The 22870-nt window shown below is 39.8% G+C and overlaps 1 protein-coding gene across 1 annotated transcript; it reads left to right on the top strand.

Moving 5' to 3' along the window:
• The first annotated feature begins 501 nt into the window (after positions 1–501).
• Positions 502–10826, top strand: LOC117449713 (ATP-dependent 6-phosphofructokinase, muscle type-like). The gene is made up of 22 exons (XM_034087546.2): positions 502–677; positions 1932–2005; positions 2356–2433; positions 3195–3384; positions 4093–4258; positions 4578–4622; positions 5031–5139; positions 5244–5339; positions 5721–5813; positions 5906–6031; positions 6127–6191; positions 6513–6576; positions 6717–6863; positions 7522–7592; positions 7685–7772; positions 7888–8040; positions 8121–8285; positions 8895–8956; positions 9355–9466; positions 9559–9658; positions 10259–10364; positions 10460–10826. Exons 1-22 carry the CDS (start codon positions 587–589, stop codon positions 10599–10601), a joined length of 2343 nt encoding a protein of 780 aa, XP_033943437.1. The 5' UTR covers positions 502–586; the 3' UTR covers positions 10602–10826.
• The last annotated feature ends 12044 nt before the right edge of the window (positions 10827–22870 follow it).

Raw genomic sequence — 22870 nt, 5'->3', positions numbered from 1 at the left:
TCGATTCTGACAGGCAGTTTCTATTGAGGTTATTAAATGTCAAACGTCATAAATGGAGTTCGGAGAGATTAATAAAAAAGAAAAATGGTTGTGGCGTAATATTAAAACCCCCAAACAAATGAACTATGATGTATCAATATGTTCACACTTTGAATGACAGCGCTTTCCAATAAATGCATAAAGAAATGTATACAAATATAATGCAGACATAAGTTTGGGGAGATTTTTGGGAGCGACAGTCCTACATACATTTCATGTTGAAGTGTCAAAATAATTTCAAAATCCTTTTCATTAATTTGTTGCTTTGTACACATTATTTGGAAAAAACTCATTTGAAATGCATTCAAAATGTGAGTGCTATGTGCCATTGTGTCCCACTGTCTGTAACTGTCCGCTGCAGGTGTTAGTGGGCCTGAAGTATATTTAGGAGAGCTGTAAGAGAGGGGGTAAGGGAGTCAGTGGGAGGGGGCTCGGGCAGCAGCAGTCTATAAAGCCTGTGCCTTTACTCGTGCCTCCCCTGAGGAGCAGAAGAGAGAACAGCTTTGTTCTTTTTCTTTTCCCTTTGTCGTGCCCATCCTCTGGCAACATGTCCAGTGATCTCCATCCCACCCTGGACCCCACAAAGATGGGGCTCGGACGCTCCATCGCCGTGCTGACGTCAGGAGGAGACGCACAAGGTGAGCAAAGGATGAGTCATTCATTTTAAGATGGTTTTGAATAAACTGTTACAACACAATACGAGTCGGAGGGTGTAAACTCTGGCTTCGCTGCTGAATCCCAACCAACCTTTTGATCTTGCCGCAGCCACTGAAGTATCATGTTTAGTTCCAAAGTAAATCCAGGAGCCAAATAACAGAAAGGGCAAGCAACATTTCTTCCAGGAAGTGTTACGGTTGAAGGCCAGCTGTCGGAGTCTCTCGGATTCAAAACACCTGCAGTGTATCCAGGAAAACTACAAATGTCCTTACAAGTGATAGGCAAAGCACAAAATAAAATGTGCAGCAGATAAAGTGCATAAGCTTTAGAAATCCATTTTGAGATTGGCCTGCTTACTCTTTGTCAAACTATCTACCAAAAATAATTAATGTATTTGTCATCTTTTTATACTGCAACAAATGATGTATTTCAAATAAACTCATGAGAACATCTCTGGTAAACACACACGTTTTAAAGTGATGCTTTTGCATGATATCTTGTTGAGAGACTCTGTTTAACATGTCTTTTGATTTATTTTCATTTCAAACCTTTATTTAACGAGATTGGTCCCATTGAGATCATAGATCTCTTTTTCAAGGGAGACCTGCAGCATATAGGTTCCACATGAAACATAAAACAATAAAGGACATTATACATTTACATAGTTATAGACATTTACAAGTGCCCATAGTACTTTTGATTGAATTGATTATTGGATTGGTGGAATGGTGGTTCACTGATATGTCTTGACATCCCTATAGTTCAGGCAGGGGCTGCTAAACCTAAAAAACTGACATTAAGCAGCTTCAGAAAATTACTCCACTTAAAGTTGAAAGTTCTCAGAATCTAATTTTCCCGCTCTTCAAACCTGAGTCTAACCAATAATGATGTACCCAACCGTTCCCTGATTTCCCTTCTTCAGGGCTAAATTTAGTGGAGTTGACCTTTTTCTGGTATTAAGGAGAGAAACGCCCCCATCCACAGCTGCTGTCTGCTGAAACAAGAGCTGCAACATGCCATCCTGTCACAACACAAGCTCATGCAGTGGCCTTTAGTGTGCTGCCCATCCAGAGGAACTCACTCTGTCCTTTACATGTGACTATTTTTGTCTCATCTAGTGCCAATGTGTCAGTCACTTAAAGGTTGAGTCTCAAGCTGAAATCCGACAGGAAGTGTTAGAGTCTGTCATTATGCTATAATATGAGTGAATGAGACTCATGTCCTTTGTGTCTCAGGTATGAACGCTGCTGTGAGAGCCACAGTCAGAGTTGGTCTCTACACCGGAGCAAAGGTCTACTTTGTTCATGAGGTACGGGGAGTAAATACAAATAACTAAAGAATTCTTAATTAATTTGTGCGTTATTGATGTTATGAAAAAAAGGTGGCAGAGCATTGTTTTAAAAGAAACATATTCTTTATATGTTTACCAATTCTCTATTGCAAATGTTTCTATTATATCAGAATCCAGTTTATTGCCAAGTAGGCTTAACCTTAAAAGGAAAGTGATTTTGTGTAATGATGCAAACCATGAGCAAGAGAGTATTTTAATTCAAATTTAAGACAGAGTATTCAAAAGAAGAAAAAAAAAAGCATTAAAATATTAACCTTGGGGTTCAAATAAGTCTGTGACTCTTGACTCTTGTGCTGTGTGTTTTGCAGGGCTACCAGGGCTTGGTGGATGGAGGAGACAACATTCACCTCGCCACATGGGAGAGTGTGTCCATGATGCTTCAGCTGGTGAGTGATCTGCACACAAGGATTGTTGGTGGTGTTTTAAAGCGTCAGGCCACCCCCAAAAAGCTTCACTCACCTTCGCTGGTGTCAAACCATGCAGACATCATTACACCACTTTCCTTCAAATGATATTATTATAGCAAAACAATCTGAAGTACTACAAATGAGGCATTTTGAATTATTGTTCTGATATTTTACTATACGGATCTCCTAGAAAGTGAACCCTAACCTGACCTGATATTTTAACCTTTAACACACCACTCACTCAGAGTCAAAAGCTTCCTCAACATTTAGGAAATGTTGAGTGATGATATTAAATTTGTTCTCATCCCTGCAACTGAAGGGTGATGGAAATGCGACACTGTAAAGCTCAGGGTTACCATTTTCTTTCTGTATGATCATTGACTAAATAAAGAGGCCTGGCAAGAGGATAGGAGAACGATAAACTCAGATTAATGAAGTGTTTGAAGTGAGCATTGGAGTGGGAACGGGTGCTGGTAAGCTTTCTAGGATGTCGCTTGTTCAGTGCCTGTGTTGTTAAGCATGATGCAGCCTTACTACATGACTTAAAGACTTCTTAATGAGTCTAATTCCACAATTTCATAAAGCCTCAGTGATGCTCATCCCACAGTAAAAATATATTGGATAACTGACATAACTGTCAGCAAACGCTTCAACATTATTTAATTCTTCTTCCTCCAAACCCAAGAAATAAGTTTGTTTCAGTAACTGTTTTAAAAACATATTCTCTTCCTCCATGTCAGGGAGGAACTGTGATCGGCAGCGCCCGCAGCAAGGACTTCCGCGCCAGAGAGGGTCGTAGGAAGGCCGCTTTCAACCTGGTGAAGCTGGGAATCACCAACCTGTGTGTGATCGGGGGGGACGGCAGTCTGACCGGAGCCGACGCGTTCAGGAGCGAGTGGAGCGGGCTGCTGGGAGACCTCGTCACCGCTGGTAAACAAACATGGAGGCTGTGAGGAGTCCTGAGTGACATCATCAACAGCCTCATCCCCTCAACTGTGCCAACGACTTAGCATGTCCTCTCTACCATTATAATATCGTTAAAGATGAGGTGAAATAACTTATGGGTCTTCTCTCACAAACCCTTTATAAAGTATCCAACATCTTGGACTCAATATCACAACAGCTATTTGATGCATTAAGATTCCATTTTGTTGAGACATTCATGGCCCCCACTGCCCCCAGAGGATGAATCCTGAATACTTTTGACGATGATCCACTAAATATTTTTAGGAACATTTCTTGACAACTTTTGCATGGATTGTTTGTACACACATCTCCCTAAAGAATATAAATGACCCTTTTACATTTTATGTGTCGCCATCATTAGGTCATTGGGTATGTGTGTTTATAGAAAATGTTCATTGCAAAAACGTTCAATACTTAATATTGCTCGATATTGGGAGCATGTTTACTTGCACTAGACTCTTGTTGTTTATGTGGTTTTCCAGCAGAGTATCACAGTTGTTTCAGGTTTTTTTTGGGTTGGGGAAATATTTCATATGTTGTCTTTGATAGGGAGGCAATTACATTTTAAACCAGAGATCATTCCTGTGTAAACGAAAAGAACATTTTGACAGGCTTTATATTCTTCTTTTTATTAGCGTTACATCTCTGTTTGCCGTGTTTGTTTTTATGCAGGTTCGATTTCTGAAGCGGAAGCCAAGCAATCTTCCCATCTGAACATCGTGGGCATGGTGGGCTCCATCGACAACGACTTCTGTGGCACCGACATGACCATTGGCACTGACTCCGCCCTGCACCGCATCATCGAGGTGGTGGACGCCATCACCACGACCGCTCAGAGGTAAGACATCGCTGTCACCCCTCGCCCAGGCTCACAGTGATTGAGGAGATTCACTTCAATATACAACATACACATTTGAATGAAGGTCATAGCAGCAGTACAGTGCAGTACACATGAAGTATATGAAGCATCACATTTCTGATGCAAAGCAATACAATTCATCCAGAACTAAACAAATAACTGACACTTTTAATGTTTTGTGAAGTCTGATTCTGTATTGTTTACTTAAAATGTGTGTTCTTTTTATGTCATTGTACAAATTATCCTTGCCAATGTTTACTTTTCTTATTTGTACAAAATGCTTTCTGTTCATCCACAGCCACCAGAGGACATTTATCCTGGAAGTGATGGGCAGACACTGTGGGTCAGTAACTTGTGTGTCTGTATTTATTAACATTCCAATCTAAAACTCAACGCCTATACCATATTCACATTCATGATTATGCTAGAAAATGGATACTGCTTTTAACAGTCTGTAACAGCATCAATAGCAGGGCAGATGGACGGGAGTTAAAAAAACAACAATTCAACTTTAAACGCATCTGAAAATATTTTAATAATTGTTTCTATTAATGACAAAAAGGCCGGAATAAGGTCCTTAAAGGGCCAGATTTAACCTATTGAATATAGCCAATATATATATAGCCAATTGAACAGACCTGGGATTAAGTAAATCCACTTAAGGAATCAAGATGTTCTCATCCTATACTCATGGCTGAATATTGTAGAGATATTTCTGGCACATGGGTTAATCTTGTGGGTCTGTCTGCAGGTACCTGGCCCTGGTGTCGGCTCTGTCCTGCGGGGCCGACTGGGTCTTCATCCCAGAGATGCCCCCAGATGATGGCTGGGAGGACCATCTGTGCAGGAGGCTGGCAGACGTATGTGTGTCTCTATTTGCAGAAGATAATGCATTTCAGAGGAAACAATACATTATGTGTCAGTCAGAAAGCTCTTTCTTTTCCTCTGATTTTTTTCTTTTTAGCAAAGGGCCAGAGGTTCTCGCCTGAATGTGATCATTGTGGCTGAGGGAGCGATGTCCAGAGATGGCCAACCGATTACATCTGACCAGATCAAGGAGGCAAGCCTTACTGCCGAATTAAAATGTTTTACTATTTCAAAAATAGTACAACATTAAATGTATCACAAAATATACATCGAAACCCTCCACCCTTAACCATGACATACACAATGGGCCATGTTGTCAACATAAATACCCTTCATTGTATTCAGTGGACGCAAATATTTAAGACAAACAAAGCACCGCAAAACAATCCCCACACAGTGTTGCCTTTCCCTTCATAAAAATATTTGCCACATTTTCTATTATATTCATCGAATCTTCATTTATAGGATGTCTTTTCGGATGCTGGGGCAAGCCCTTGTTTCTAATGCCAGTGTGATAAATTATTATTCCAAGGAGAAAATCTAAAATGACATAATTACTTTTTTTTGTCTCCAGCTGGTGACTGACAGGCTCGGCTTTGATACCCGCATCACTGTTCTCGGACACGTGCAGAGAGGAGGAACCCCCTCCGCCTTCGATAGAATTCTGGTACATGTCTGAATGCAGTACTTTATATAAAGGACAGTGTACAGCTCAAACTCACACACCTGATGATCTGAATCTGTGTGTGTGTTGTCCAGGGCAGCAGAATGGGTGTGGAGGCGGTGATGGCGCTGCTGGAGGCCACTCCAGACACTCCTGCCTGTGTGGTCAGCCTGTCCGGGAACCAGGCAGTCAGACTGCCGCTCATGGAGTGTGTGCAAGTGGTACGCCAAAATATTTAGTTTATTTTGATTTATAAGATGTGCGCTGAGGATTTCTCCTGCTTCTCTCACACTCTCTGTTGTTCACTGTGCTACAGACCAAAGATGTTACTGCCGCCATGGCTGAGGGCAGATTTGAAGATGCCATCAAGCTCAGAGGAACGTAAGTGTGACATTGCTATGCACAATGCAAGGTTTAAATGGCAGACTTCATGTTTTTATTTTAGGCTTATAATGATCAGATAGAAACATTTTTCATGGATTTACACTTTTCTTATTATTTAGTTGATTTGTTAATTCACTATAATCTGTAGAAATCTGCGATATTGTTGGTGCCACTCTCCAGAATCTAGAATAGCACAAACTTGTTTGGAGGATAAATTGAAAAAAAATTGAAATAAATGGGTCAAACGAAATATAGAAGTGAATAATAAAATAATTAAAAGAAAAACTACCAACACTCAAATCTATTTATGATGTGCAGGAGTTTTGAGAACAACTGGAAGACATACAAGCTGCTGGCTCACATCAACCCCCCCGATGTTAAGGTAAGGTCATATTCAAAGTCAAACCCTTGCATTGTGATAAAAATAAGTCTTAATGGAAATAACATTTATGATTTTATTGTTTTAATCAACATATTTTCCTCAATTTTCTTCTCCTTCTTTGTCCCTCTCTCACTGACCAGAGCAACATCAATGTGGCCATCATGAACATCGGCGCTCCGTGCGCTGGGATGAACGCTGCGGTCCGCTCAGCTGTCAGGATGGGAATCATCCAGGGCCACACCATGCTGGCTGTGCATGACGGATTCGATGGTCTGGCTCACGGACAAGTAAGTGTTCACTTCTGTCTTTGCTACAGTTCGGTGAAGTCTGTTCACAGAGTTAGGTAAAACATGTGCTTCTAATACTTGTTTATTTATTTAATCATTGATCTAATTTACAAGTTAAGATTCTGAAAAATAGTAGATAAGATAAAAGCAAAGATAGATTTAAACACGCTGTGATTAGTGTGAAAAAATAACAGCATGCCAAGTTATAAATAAATGCTTTCTGAAATATTCTTATTTATTATAAAACCATATTGTTTAAAACTGTTACACCTAAAATCAATTGAACCTCTAACCAAATTATGCATTTCAACTTCTTATATTAGTATGTCAAGTGTCAATTTATTTGTAGTCTTGAAACATAGTTTATTAGATAAAAAAAAAATGGTATATATATATATAAACACACAAGGTGTTAATGGTAAACCTTTACAGTATAAAGGACAAGAGACCTGTTCACTCTGGTTAGGTTATACTAATAACATACATACATTTGAAAAAGGTATGTAAGTTTAGTCTCAAAGAGTCCCTAAATAACACACCCACATGAAATATGCTGTAAACCAAACTGGGTGATTTGTATTTGTTTTTTAAATAGTTATCCATCTTTCAATATTCGTTAGATAACAAACATTAAATTAGGAATGCTCTTTTGTTGCAGGTTGAGCCTATCACATGGACTTCAGTGACAGGCTGGACTGGAAAAGGAGGCTCAATGTTGGGCACCAAGAGGTACAACACAAGTTGTTTCCCTTTTCCTCAGCTTTTGTCACAATTCACACTACAAAATGTTTCACACTTTAATCTGTCACTCTTTCCCAAAGATCTCTACCAGGAAAAATGTTGGAGGAAATCAGCCAAAATATTGCCAAGTTCAACATCCACGCTTTGGTGATCATCGGTGGATTTGAGGTAACAGATGTCATCGCTTGTATTCCTTTTAAAACCAGTAGTCGTGTAAGTGTTGAATGATCTCACTAAAAAAGCCATGAAATTTGTTCTTCCTCTTCTCCCCGCTGCGGTGCAGGCCTTTGTGGGAGGCCTGGAGCTGGTTCAGGCCAGAGAGAAGTACGAGGAGATGTGCATTCCCATGGTGGTAATCCCCGCCACCGTCTCCAACAACGTCCCCGGCTCTGACTTCAGCATCGGCGCTGACACTGCCCTCAACACCATCACCGCTGTCAGTGTCTCAAAAACAAACATACAGTACGCACACATATACCCAGCTTAATGCCTTTCTCTAATGTGTCTTTTCTGCAGACCTGTGACAGAATCAAGCAGTCAGCAGCAGGGACCAAGCGCCGCGTGTTCATCGTGGAGACAATGGGGGGGTACTGCGGCTACCTGGCGACTATGGCTGGTCTGGCTGCTGGGGCTGATGCCGCCTACATCTATGAGGACAAATTCAACATTAAAGACCTGGAGGTGAGCTGATACCACAACATGTTTATCAAGTTTTCAGTTTCAAGTGTCTCTCCACCTTAATCCTATATGGGGCCCTACAGACCATATCTCTGATATCTCACAGGTCCTGTATTCTATCTTTCAAACATTTCATGACTGTGTCTATCAATGTGTTCATAATGACGTCATATCATGGTTTTGTGATTCTGTTTTGATTAGTGCATATTTAAAATACTAATGTGATTGTGTACTGGTGGAGCGCAGCTATCCGTTTAAGTCGGTGGCTCATATTGACTATGGGTCTTAATTAAAGTCCCATATAAGAGGTGCGGCGTTGTGTCAGTCATTTTTAAGGAGACATTCACAGATGTAGTAGACCATTTTTTTTATGTGCTCGTTATACAACATTTAAATTAACTGTAACTTTCCTTTAATATGTATTATCTTAAGATGATTAAACTCTGTTTATAACTAATGTTTTGAGAAGAAATAAGACATTTGAGATATACCATTTTTGAATTGTTTATGCTTGGAGTCTCCAGGATCCCAGGTATTCCTTGTATGTTAATTATGTTTGTAGGATGAGGGTTGACTAGGATTCTGTTTCTGATTGTGATCTGTGGACTATAGTTGAACGTGGAGCATCTTGTGGAGAAGATGAAGACAACAGTGAAGAGAGGTTTGATTCTCAGGTAGGATTTTAATCGGGTGTGGAGCAGATATGGATTGAGGTACAGTATAATGTTACATTTGTTCTTTCAGGACACAACTCCTCAAGATGTATGTTGTAAAAATAGCACATTTTCACTTCATGATGTATGACAGTATTTCCAAAGTGTAAACAATAGAATAAATGATGGATGACTTCCATTTAGGTGCTCCAGTTTCAGGGTCCTGTTGTGGTGCATGCTGGCTCGCTTTCACGATTTACTGGAACACTTAAATAGATTACAGCTATTGTTAATGTTATTAGTAACACCTAAGCTTTTACTGCTGCGTCTGTGTAGGCCTTATGCTCACTATAAGAATCAGTCACATCATATCGCTCCAGATAAAGTTCAATAATCCGTCTCTTTTCTTTCTACGATAGGAATGAGAACTCTAATGCCAATTACACCACTGACTTCATCTTCAACCTGTACTCAGAGGAGGGCAAAGGCATCTTTGACTGCCGTAAGAACGTCCTCGGACACATGCAGCAGGTCTGTTCACGCAGCAAAACCTCCTTTTCCCATGTTATTGATGTATTACAATTGGATCGATGCTAAACCCATTTGTCCTTCATTGTCTACAGGGTGGCACTCCAACACCCTTCGACAGAAACTTTGGCACAAAGATGGGTGCCAAGACCGTTCTGTGGTTGACAGACAAACTCAAGGAGTGTTACAGACACGGTATGTGCAGATCAGTTTCTGTTGCACATATTCAAATATGAAATGTACTTGTACCCTCTTGAGCTTTTCCATTTTATTATTGTTGCTTTTTATTTAAATGTTACTACATCTTAAAGGAAGATACTTTAGTTTTTTCTCCACTACATTAATCTGTACTTTGCAGATGAAAATCTTATATACAAAACATGTTCAGCTGATGCAAACTACAGAAAATAAGTTTGTGAAATTGTAGAATTAAAATGCCACTTACACAATGAATGAGTAATTATGTAATCATATAACACACAGGGGGGCAATAATGAGTCATTTTGATAGCTACATTATCTTAGATAATCTTTATTAAATCAGGTAAATCCCATCAAAATTGGGATCTCATTTTAATTGCAAACCTGAGTTCATGTAGAAATGCATACAATAAAATCATATAAATCAAATATAAAATCATGATTTAGATTCTTGATACATACATGTCTCCTATTTCTTCTGTATAATTTTGATTGCAGGAATTTGGCTTGCAATGCAGTATTTTTACATTTAGGTATTGCTATTTTAATGAAAGTAAAGTCTGAGTGCAATTGTTTAAATTCCTGTGTCCTTTAGGTCGCATCTTCGCCAATACACCAGACTCTGCCTGTGTGCTGGGAATGAGGAAGAGAGCGCTCACCTTCCAGCCTCTGACTGAACTGAAGGCAGACACAGATCTTGAGTCAGATGTTTTCCATATAACTTATTGCACTAATTGTGATGGTGAATTTAATGGTAAATATATGGTGAGTAACATCCCTCCTCCTTCTGCTGCAGGCACCGCATCCCTAAGACACAGTGGTGGCTGAAGATCAGGCCCATCATGAAGATCCTGGCCAAGTACGACATCAAACTAGACACATCCGAACACACCGACATGGAGCATGTGATCAACAAAAGGGGCGATCTGGGGAAATAGTATTCTCCCAAGAACAGAGCCAGGCAAATGTTCTTGTCCCACTTTCTGTCTTATCCTTTCTCAGCATTGAAGTACAGGGCTTTGGCTCAATCTATGATACTTATGACTCTTTTCCTTAATTAATCCCCAAGTGTATATACAGTTATGCTGTATCTCTCACAAGTCTCAAACCTTTAGTGATTCTGATACCAAGCAACCAATTAAAGTATATTTACAAAAATGTGATTGTTTGTCCTTTATTTTATATAATGTAGAATGTGAATTGTTCTGAGAAGCAAACAATTAAAATAAGAATTTAATCAATAAAATACAGTATACCATTATGTACATTGAAAACATTGATAAGTTATTCACCAATTATGATTTGAGCATGCTGTGTGTGTTTAACAAATTGAGTTTCCGGTCTACAGGGGGAAATTTCACTTGTGGAGTTTAATTGAATCCAAATGTATCTGTATAGCACCATACAAAAGCAGGCCGGAGTGCTTTACATACAAATACATCTAAGGTTTTTAGTAACAATTTATTTATGTTGACCCCTATGTTGGCATTTCTTTTTGCTACTTTATTTCCTTTTTTTAATCCCTTAATTGCAATCATATACATTCACCAATGTATGTGTTTAATTAGAAACATACATATTTCTGTATTGTGGACTGACTTTTTCAATGTATATATTAGCGCTGTCAAAATTATCGCGTTAACGGCGGTAATTAATTTTTTTAATTAATTGCGTTAAAATATTTAACGCATGTGCGGAATGGCCCGCCCCATACGTGCCACCAGTGGCAGCGCCAGGGTATGGCTGGGGTAGGCTACACCCATACCAAGAAATGGCTTAGCCCCACCTTGAAAAATGATGTTAAAGTAAGCAAAATAAAGTCTGCCAACTCGCGCGGAGTAAATTGCACAGACAGCAGTTAGTAAGATTGATTTCAGTAGCCACGGTTTTGAAAACTTTTGTCACGTAGTGATCGTCTTCTCAATAGAACATCTTTGATAACGGCGTGGTGTTGTTGCAGGAAGTCCCGACGGAGAATACTTTTGCTGTAGTACAGGGCAGAGCCATATAATAGTAATAATATGGCTCTGGTACAGGGGTGCACATAACTGGTACGCAGGTTATGTGCGTAATCTGAAATGCGTACCGTCACTTGTGTCACAAAGCGCATTTGCGTACCGACGTACTTGTGAAGCTTTTCCAGAAGGCGGTTAGATCACCGGACGACAGAGTCGGTCTCCGTGTGCACAGACAGGGCTGCTGTTAACGTCGGTCTGCACAACGGAACTGTGCCAAAATTACGCCAACCGGCTGCGGAAGGAGACTCCCCCCTTCACTGAAGAACTGCGCTAAAACAGCTGATCACAACGTTCACACTCTGTGGTCACGAAGTACTCCACTAGCAAAACAAAAAGATATTCATTGCTATCGGGATGTTAAGAGCATTCCATGAAATATAACAAAAAGTGTATCTCGAGCCAGTTTCTCAAACGTACCTACCCCACCTTTAAGTCCAACATTTAAAAAAAAAAAAAAATCTTACCGGGGGGGGCATGCCCCCGGACCCCCCTATAGGATTTGAGGTCCACCCACAATTAAAATATGTTCACATAGGTTCCTAAATAGATTTGCACATTTTAAATAGTAACCCATGTCCATATGTTTATTTTTGGGTAGTAGATGTAGAGGGCTATCACTACGGGCAGCAACGCTGTAAAAATTGACAAATAAATCCAGCAAAATGGTACAAAAGAAAACTGGTAGTGGCCTGGCTGGGTGTATAATTCCCGGCCTGACTTATTGTCCCAGTCCGGCCCTGCCCCCAGGGCAGTGTGGGGTCCTGTGCCTCGCCCCTCAGCAGTGCCCAGTAGGCGAACGGGCTTCTCTCCAGTTACCAGTTCACACTTGTTTTATTTGGAGACTTGAACCGGTGACCTGAGCCAAAGGTCCATTATGCCACCCCACATTATTACAGTATATTAAACAAAAGGTTCAAATTATAAACAGTAGCCTACAGTATGTTTCTGTATGTATGTGAAATTATTGTATGTGTACATGTCTCTTTCTATTTGTACATTTTGCTGTTCTTTTATTTTTTTTGTTAAACACCCTAAATGTGTGTTTTCTAAACTGTGAATTGAACTCCAGACATGAGCCGCTTTCACACCGCAGGACTTGCGGTACTTTAGTGCCGGCACTAAAGTACCACTAAAGTACCACGGCACTAAAGCCCATCCGCTGTATGAGGCGTTTGTTTACTTTCCGACCTCAGACATGATGGAGTTCATAAGGGTAATTTACAAATAAAATACCCCATTATAACAATGGACTTTATCTTTATTTATTATATATTGCCCCCTCAGGCTGATTTTGGAAAAGGACATCAACCCTTGTTTGGTGTTTTTCCCTTATTTATCTAAAACAAATGACATGATCGATTACTTGTGTTTATGTGTGTAAGACTTGTGTTTCTGATAAATTCAACCACCGACACCTGTCTGCTCTCACATTCTTCTATTCTGCAAATTTGGGGTGGGACACAATAAATAAAGCTTCACCAGTTTGTTTGTTTTATTGCACAGTCAAGACATAACAATAACAGCATCATGCTGTTCCAGGTGTGTCGTATGCATGTAAATTGAAGTTAAATAACAGTGTGAAATGTAAAATAAAGTGTAAGTAGTTTCAAAACAATGTAACAGTGGCAATATATATAGCAGCAGACACGCCTTAGTGCAAGTTAGGTGTCAGTATTAAAAAACAGTGGCAATATATATATATATATAATAACAATAGAAAATCGTTACCACTCTTATTATTGTGGTCTTTAATTTTTTTATAGTCCTGCCTGAGTTTCTTTATTTTTACCCGGCATCCGTGTGCACTGTGCACGATTCCCAGCTCAAGTAGCGAACATCGCTCAAAACATTTGGAGTTGGGAACTGCTTTCTGTAGAAGCTGCTGCATCCCGTCCTTGGAGTAAATTGCCAGAAGCGCCGACACTTCCTCATCATTCCACCGCTCCGGTGTTGTAGTACGTGTGGTCATAACTGCTTTAAAGTACAAAAAAACTACTCGCTCAGGTGTGGATGTGGTTTTGTAGCGAGGAAACAAATGGCTGCCTAACAAAACAAATTCAGAGTCTAACGGGGCGTGGTTTGCAATTCGCCCAGCCAATAGAAATAGAATAGAAATTGGCACTCTTTTGTCACCAGGTTCGTACCACCTCTCTAGCAGGGACTAAAAAGTACCAAAAGAGTTCCAAAAGAGTTCCCGGCACTGAGTAGTCCCGGCGGTGTGAACGCGACATTATTGGTACTAACGGAACTAAAGAACTAAAGTACCAGGGAAAGTCCTGCGGTGTGAACGCGGCTATGGACTTTCCCCTTGTAGGCCATAACATCCTTGGGGGATTAATGACTAACTTGCACAGTCTCACAGTTTTAAAGGCTTTTGTGTTTCATTTATTTTCTCCATTTATCCTCCAGAGACCCACCCATTCATTTTTGTCCTCTGTGGTGCACATTGGTTTTTGGTCTATTACTTTGAGGTTATACATGCCACAGCATTAAGTCCAATTGTACTCCACAGAGGACATCCAGGGCTGCAGTCGAATAGTCCACAAATCAGCTCCTAAATTCTAACCCTATCGTCTATTCCTTGACCTCTGAGTGAAACGTCACGGGGTTAAGGGATAGTGGATAGGAGAATTCAAAAGGATTTAGGAGAAGAGAGTGCAGTGCTTTAGAGAATCAGAATGCACTTTCACTATCCAACGTGTTTATGATGCGCAGCGGACGTCATTTTGTGCGTCTGCTGCTGTGGGGAAACTAAGGAAACTACAGTTTTCTATACAGCGGACTACAACATGGATGTTTAATAAGAACGAGGGACTACTGTAAACTCATCTAGAGACTCTGCACCGTGCTCTGATGCTGTTGTTTTATGCTTTATGAACGTGGACAACAGAGAAACATATTCTTCATGACCAAAGTTGGAATTTAAATAAAAAAGGAAAGTGAAACTTATGCTCGTCACCCTCTCCCTCCGGTCCACATTAATACAAATGATCCCAATACGTATGATTGTATGAACTATGAAAATATCTTAAAATCAATACAGATGTATATTTATTATAAACGTAAGTCCTTAACATCTATCACTGTGTATATCACCATTCAAACATATTTTAAAAGTTGAACAAACCCCACACAGCTCAGTAAAGACTGTGAAATGCTGACTTTATTTGATAATTTCAGTCAAAACTAATGTTCATATTTCTCTTTGATTATAATACTGATGAACGTTCAAAACAAAGCACTTTGGCAACTTACCACATAAGTTTTTAAATGCTTAATAAGCACCGTAACTTTCATGATATCATTTCTCGGTCATAATCAGTTGTTTCCGCGAACGGCCGACTGTTGTGTGACGGCAAATGCTGCGGCCACAACGCATTGTGGGGCAGCATTTTCTCCTCTCCTTTCGTCAAGGGAGGTCCAGTGGTTCCTAAGCTAAAGGAGGTTATAAAGGAAGTTTGAAACCTCCGTTCCTATCATCTAGAGCAGTGGTTCCCAAACGGTGTGCCGCGGCACACTGGTGTGCCGTGAGGAAAGTCCGGGTGTGCCGTGGGATTTTATGACAACCATACGTTATTATTGCAATATACAACTACATAAAAATAATTATTTTTTTATTTACTATATCAGTACTTTGTAGGTTTATATGTACGTAATCTGTGCGACTACATCTCCACCTGCAGTGCTGCATAAACATGGCTGAGTCAGCGATAACTCTCGAGGGGTGGAGGACGTATGCCCATTATTTTGAGTTCATCCGAAGAATAGACAGGAATGTGACGGTGAGGTGCAAACTGTGTCCAGGCCAGAAGCTGTTATCCACTGCTGTAAACACCACGTCAAACCTCAACAAGCACCTGCAAAGAACACATGCTAAAGTGGAGCTACCGCACACGCTATTTGTTTGTTTATATCAGTCTGTTCTTCTTCTCTGTCTTCCGGTTGTTGCCTGTTTTGAATGACGAATACACACTACCGCCGCCTGCTGGTAAGGAGAGTTATTGCCACTCACGCATGCGCAGTTCGTACGTGCTCGGCTGAAGTCTTTGCGGTGTCTGGTTCCAGTGCAACACATGGCCAACACGCAGGAGAACACGCCGACGCAACAGAGTGAGCAGAGATAGACTGCGCAAAATATACAGATAGCAGGAGACAGAGAACAGCCATGGTCAGATAGGAAAACATTCAGGATGGAAACTGAACTAAAGAGAACATTTGAAACTTTAGCAGTCTGCGTGATCTGCCTGCAGGGAGGGGCGGGCCGGCCCTGCGAGTAAAGTAACGAGTTACTTTATGTAGAGAGTAACGAAGTAGTGTAATTCTTAAGTAATATGTAATATGTAATATATTACTTTTTTTTAGTAACGACTCTGCTGAAATGTTACATTTATAATTTGTAGTTCAGGACCATGGACAATGCAGCTTCCTTGCATTGACAGTTATCTGTGCTGAATTTCCTTTGTCTCATTTTTAATGTTGTGACCTGTCTGGTTTAAATGAGTGTGTTGCTGCTTTGATGAAGCCTAATTTGATAACGTTTCAAATTCATTTCTGAAATATTTCGTTACTAAATATTTCATGAGTAATATAGTTGTCTTTTATTTGGCATTTGTAAATAATTATGCACATTTACAGATATTTTACATATGAGTGATAACACGTGTTATCAGGGCTATTTTGCACAATAGGTGTGCCTTGAGATTTTGACTTGTCCTTTGGTGTGCCTTGGGGACAAAAAGTTTGGGAACCACTGATCTAGAGTAGACTCTAGAGCAGGGGTAGGCAAGTAAGTTTGGCCGTGGGCCAATTTTTTGAGGAGCCACAAGATGGCGGGCCAGAACATAATCAAAGCCTAATTCAAGGAATTGATTTTGGTAAACGCAGCGCCCCTGTTCCCCGGTTCGGAAAAAACTCTGATATCGCTGATGACCCTCCCCATCAACACTCTGATGCGCAGTCAGATCCGCTGATTGGTTCACTGATGATATAGATGCCCAATCCAGAGCCTCTGGCTAGACCCGCCCAAGGGAGGCTCGTCCTCTCTAGCCCCATTTTAGTCCCAAAGCCAGGGCTATTATCTGCATTTTAACAGACGTATCTTTTAAATTGAGGTGTATTTATTGTTCTCTTCAAAGTACATTTTTCTCTGAAATTTTAGGGAGGATGGTCCTCCCTTTCCTCAATGGACGAGCCTCCACTGAGTAAAGTAGGAATTAGCAGTGTTATTTAACATACTTTTATTCTGATAAGTATTGTCAAGTTCTCTGGGTTTTTGGCATTTATTTGAGTGTTTGTCCACATTTGAGAGGCTTGAGGGGCAACAGAGGACGCATGGACAACTGGAATCCTTTTTCTTTTTCTTTATTTCAACTTTTCAAGGACACATTAGGATTCTTTCAGGTTGAAAACCTTTAAAAAATATCAAAGGACAAAATAAATCAATTAGACCCTCCAGAAAAACGCGGGCAAAAATCCTAGATTATGCGGGCTAAAATCCTTGATTATGCGATCAAACATGCGGGGTTTTATGTGATTTTATGCGGTGAAATTGCGGGAAGTTGCAAAATATGCGGAAAAAATAAATATTGGGCTGTCTTATTTATTTATTCTCTCTCACACACAACCTGCCACTAACGTTAAACCCCTTTACTATTCAATTAAACACAATCAATGTTTATTTATTGTAAAAGCAATTGGGCTATTTTAATCTCACACACACACACACACACACACACGCACACACACACGCACACACTTCTCCGCCTCATTCTGTTTTCATTTACTCGTTCGTTATCTGACCAGCTTCAATCTTGTAGGCTTCTCACCTCGTTTCTTGCAGCCCTCGAAAGGGTTTTGGAGGTTGATGCCTCGGGTGAACGTGAGTTGTTTGGCTTTCTTGTCCGCAGCAGCAGAAAGCATTTTCGAATCTTTGAATGAATCAAAGTGGGTCGTCACCGTCGATGTTCTCTTATGCTCCAACACAGTTGCACGGGGTGCAGAATAGTTTCGCCCCACTTTCATGCAAGACATCGGGGTACTGCTTTGCCCGGTCTTTAGCAGAAATGTTCGTCGGTAAATGAGATGGATTAGATTTTTTCATCGTGTGAGCTCCACACGTCCACTCTACGTTGTTGTTTACCTTCTGTGATGCGCGAGCTGATGACGTCGCGCATCATCATCACTTCACGTCAAGACGAGTTAACTTTTTTTTCCAACTTTGTGTGGAAAAATGCGGGGATTATGCGGCCTTTTGATAAATATGCGGCTTTTTAAAAATCTGCGCCATTTTGCTGATTATGCGGAAAATTCTGCGATCGCAGAATCGCGTTTTTCTGGAGGGTCTAATCAATTAGCCCATACAGCATGTTTTGCTTTGCAATTTAATATATTATAACCTAAATTAATCAGTAACCAAGTATTTTACTCAAACTCAATGTATTTAATAGTTAAATAAGTACTTTAATTGACCATGGTTCCCCTCAACCACACATTTGCCATATGTGACCCACTCTATCGAAATCAGTCGGAAGTCGCAACGGCTCATTTCAAAATTAAAGTGGATTTGCGTAAAAAAATAGTTTTTCGGGGTTCGGGTGTTTTGTTTGATTTTAAATAAACAAAGTCTTGGCTTTCAGAATATGAAACGTTTATTTCCAAAATCACACGATGAATACATGCTTGAAGCTTGTAAAGGGAAGATGACAGCTCTCCCTCGCCACTCTGCTCTTCCACAGCGCCGCTTCCCCTCCCTCCGCTGACATTATGAATGTAAACGGATATGTCGGGACAAAATTTGACTGGCGGCCGATCGATCGGAGCATCCCTAATTATTACCAGACATTTTGACCAGCAGGTTTTGAATTTACCGGTTTTTAATGAATTTTACCAGATAAAAACCGGTAATGATCGGCTAACGGAAACCCTGATGTGCGACTGTCGGTCCTATGTTGTAAAAAAATAATAATAATTACAGGCCAAATAGTATTGCTGGCGGGCCAACAATGGCCCGCGGGCCGCCTGTTGCCAACCCATGATCTAGAGAATTCGAACGGCACTTATCATGGCTGCCACTGAGGGACTTCCGGGTCATTTCACTCCGTTAGGAAGGTTCCTAAGCTAAATGGACTATTCGACTTCAGCCCGACTCCGAGCTGTCCGACTTCAGGCGAGATTTTTGAGACCTCCCCCGGCTGCGATCGGCTATTCTCGTCTACTTTCGAGGCGACCCGCAGCTCGTCTCAAACAAGCCTATTTTCTCCTCTCCTTTCGGTAAGGGAGGTCCAGTGGTTCCTAAGCTAAAGGAGGTTATAAAGGAAGTTTGAAACCTCCTTTCCTATCATGTAGAGAATTCGAACTGCACTTATCATGGCTGCCACTGAGGGACTTCCGGGTCATTTCACTCGGTTAGGAAAGTTCCTAAGCTAAATGGACTATTCGATTGCAGCCCTGGGCTTTTCAAACATATGACATGTGTGGGGGTGTGGCTTTGAAAAAGATAATTTCATTGTATTTCAAAATGGCGTCCATCAACACAAGCACTATTTGTAGAAAGAGAAATGGTACGTTTGTAAATACCAGTGTTGTGAGTTCAATATTTTAATTAATTATAGTAAGGGAACATCTTAGGAGTTAGTGTAGTGAGTTTTCAGAGCAGTGTATTAATGATTTGACCTAAAACTAAATGTGTTTATGAATGTCCTCTGAGGAGGACATGGGGATTTGCTAACTTTTTATTTCCCCCATTTTACACAACACAAATGGAGGCAGCTCACTAACCAAGGCAGAGATAAATCTGAGAATCATTGAAGGAGACTCAGACATAGACCTGTCAGATGATGAGGATCCACAGGCAGTGATTGGGAAGAGGTTGACAACTCAGAGGAGGAGGAAGAGCAGGGGCCTGTACTACGAAGCTGGTTCAACCTAACCTGGATATGTTTGAGTTAGCCGGTTGGCCTAATCCAAACAACAAGTCCTCCAACTCATACGACCAAATGGGTCGATTGTTTAAGCGCTTAATACGACCTATAATTACGTTTTTAAATTGTTGGCCTCTAGTGCTCCCGTTGAATGCAAACTTTACAGAGGGTTGTTTATTCACAAATAACCCTCTCTGTAAAATCCTAAATTGTAGGATAGTTTGGCCATTAAAACGCTTTATGATTAGATTTCTATCGAGAAATATATATTGTACTTTTAGAATCCACGTCCAGTCGATATGTAGGATCTATAGTTTGATAGATATTACGAAGATGATTTGAGGTTTCGTCAGGAGAACGTGTATATGCAACCCAGTCTCACGGCATTTCGTGTTCACCAACACGATTTTTAATCTATTGATTCGTGTTCACCAACACGATTTGCCCCTTTTTTTCGTGTTGCACAGCACGATTTTAAAAGCAATGTATTTCTACTGCCTGCAGCACGTCTTTTTCTCCGGTCGGGTCGTGGGAGACCGGAAGCTGTGTGGTTCATAAAAACATGTTCTTACTCAATATCAAGCCACAGTTATTGCTTTTATTTGAAATCGTATAATTTCGGACTTTTGTTGCCGTCTGTGAGGAAAATAAATGGGACTCAGAGCCTCAGGATACTGAAATCTGTATTTTTTAAATCTTTTTTTCCTTCTAATTTGTTATTCTTTTCAAAATAACACACTGTTATTTACTCACCAATAACACTCAATTATCCTTGCTTTTATTTATTGGTTTAATTCCATAATCTCTGGCTTTTTTGGCGTCCGTCAGGAACTGAATTTCAAAATAAAAATAACCGGAAACAGACGTAGTCATTTCGAGCGATTAACCAAGATCCTCAGCTATGGTTTTAAGCTCGCTTATTGGATGTTTTAGCCGCAATGCATGCTGGGATTTGGTGTTTATATGATATGAAATCCGGAAAACATTTTAAAAGAATAAAATAATACTTAATTCCGAGTGTTCTTGCTTTTCTTTTTGAAAGTCATCACATAACGGCATTGTAATACACGGTTCGGCTGCATTGTATATTACAGATCTGCCGTAGTTCTTTATTTATAGAGCCCTGATGAGAAGACCTTTGGAAAAACTGAGAAAATGCCGCCGAAACTGAATACTTGACGTGGATCATAAATATATTCAACAATTAAACAACATCTTCAATTTCTCTTCACACAATACGTCTCCTTGCAGTATCAACACTAATTCGGCTGACTTTTACATTTGATGTAATTCACAGATAGGTTATATTTACACCATAACGGTGCACAGCTGATATAAAAGGACTGTAGTTTTTAAAGATATTACTGATTTTCTTTGAACGTAAGAATGTAAATACTGAGTCTGAAATAGTATAGCAATATGCTGTAAAATTATGTGAAAGCATGAATAAAACGTGTCCTACACTAATAATACATGTACTCTTAATATTTGTTTCATCAAATATTATTTGAATATTTGAATAAAAATATGAAGAGTACATACTTTCATAGGGGGAAAGTAGAAGGTCTGTGATAGAAATATAGAATATAAAAAATCAAGAAGATACTATAAGTGATCTCTACAATAAAACAGTTTAGTGCAGGATGTACAAATATATTAATAGGAGGAGGTGCAAAACAGAAAAACGAATTAACCTTTATTTAAACATTAAATAACAGATTAAGGTCTTCTTTTAAATAAGAAAAAAACTTTGGGGGTATCTATCTACAGATAAATATTAAGCCTGACAAAGTACGTAACGTCTAATATATTGCTTTCCTGCAATGTTAACTTTGTTGAAGCACTTATTTTAACTGATATTATACATATGAATTATATTCTTATGTATGTAGATAGAATAAGAAATGTGCAGAATATGAATATGTTTAATGGTGGAGGTACACACATATTGATAGATGTCTTGTAATGCACTGTTGAGGAACCTGTGACCCAAGTGTTTCATTCATTGCATAACTACACCGTAGTTGTGTATATGATATGTCAATAAACCTTTGAAAATCTTGAAAGGGATGTGCAAAATAGCCATGATATACGGTCTTTAATTAACTATTAGTAGAGAATAACGAGTAATGAATATACTTTATTACTCGTTTCCATTCATGTCAATTGCAGATACATGTTTAGTCTTCTCAAGCACCAACTATCAAATATCTCTCCTGATTGTTGGCACTTGACAATCACCTTACCTGAATTTTACTCAGGTCACGTGTAACTAAAGTCTGATTTAAGGGTTGTTTATATTTCACATAATTAATCAGAATCTGCAAAGTAACTCAAATAAATGCAGTGGAGTACAAATACCAGGTTAACCTCTGAATTGTCGTGGAGTAGAATTACAAAGTATCAATGAGCTGTCATGTGGGTATATATTAATGCTGCGCATTATGGACACAAGCGATTTTCACCCATTTATTAATTATATCTTTTACATTTGATAACACCAATGTGTTTAATACTGGCAACTTCTAATTGTGGGGAAAACGTTCAGTAGAGACGTCCCATAGAACATTTTGCGAAACACAATAGCCAGCATGTGTAGTTCTGGGGGGGCGTTTGATTCCAGTTTTGGATAGTCTGGCGTGGTTTCGTTCCATTTCACACAGCTGTTTGACGCTCTGCGTAACCTTAGGGGACTGTAGTCCTAAACGATAGCTGGGGATTATGGGTAGTGTAGTGTCTTCGGCCATCCTAAACTCAGAAATGTTGACAATCGCAATGATGCTCGAAATGTCCCTTATAGGCCTACGTCTGTTTCCGGTTATTTTTATTTTGAAATTCAGTTCCTGACGGACGCCAAAAAAGCCAGAGATTATGGAATTAAACCAATAAATAAAAGCAAGGATAATTGTGTGTTATTGGTGAGTAAATAACAGTGTGTTATTTTGAAAAGAATAACGAATTAGAAGGAAATAAATATTTAAAAATACAGATTTCCGTATTCTGAGGCTCTGAGCCCCATTTATTGTCTGAGCCCCATTTATTTTCCTCACAGACGGCAACAAAAGTCCGAAATTATACGATTTAAAATAAAAGCAATAATTGTGGCTTGATATTGAGTAAGAACATGTTTTTATTAACCACACAGCTTCCGGTCTCCCACGACCGGACCGGAGAAAAAGACGTGCTGCAGGCAGTAGAAATACATTGCTTTTAAAATCGTGCTGTGCAACACGAAAAAAAAGGGGCAAATCGTGTTGCTGAACACGAATC

Source organism: Pseudochaenichthys georgianus, chromosome 7 (assembly GCF_902827115.2).
Source record: "Pseudochaenichthys georgianus chromosome 7, fPseGeo1.2, whole genome shotgun sequence".
Lineage (NCBI taxonomy): Eukaryota > Metazoa > Chordata > Actinopteri > Perciformes > Channichthyidae > Pseudochaenichthys > Pseudochaenichthys georgianus.
Note: the sequence above shows the minus strand (reverse complement) of the source record. Positions and strands in the feature narration are given on the sequence as shown.

Excerpts from the sequence above, each read along its gene's own strand:
- LOC117449713 (XM_034087546.2), top strand. The coding sequence starts at position 587 with ATGTCCAGTGATCTCCATCCCACCCTGGACCCCACAAAGATGGGGCTC. Across the intron at positions 5,140-5,243 it reads TGTGCAGGAGGCTGGCAGAC|CAAAGGGCCAGAGGTTCTCG; the intron begins GTATGTGTGTCT and ends TTTTCTTTTTAG. Across the intron at positions 10,365-10,459 it reads AAGGCAGACACAGATCTTGA|GCACCGCATCCCTAAGACAC; the intron begins GTCAGATGTTTT and ends CTTCTGCTGCAG.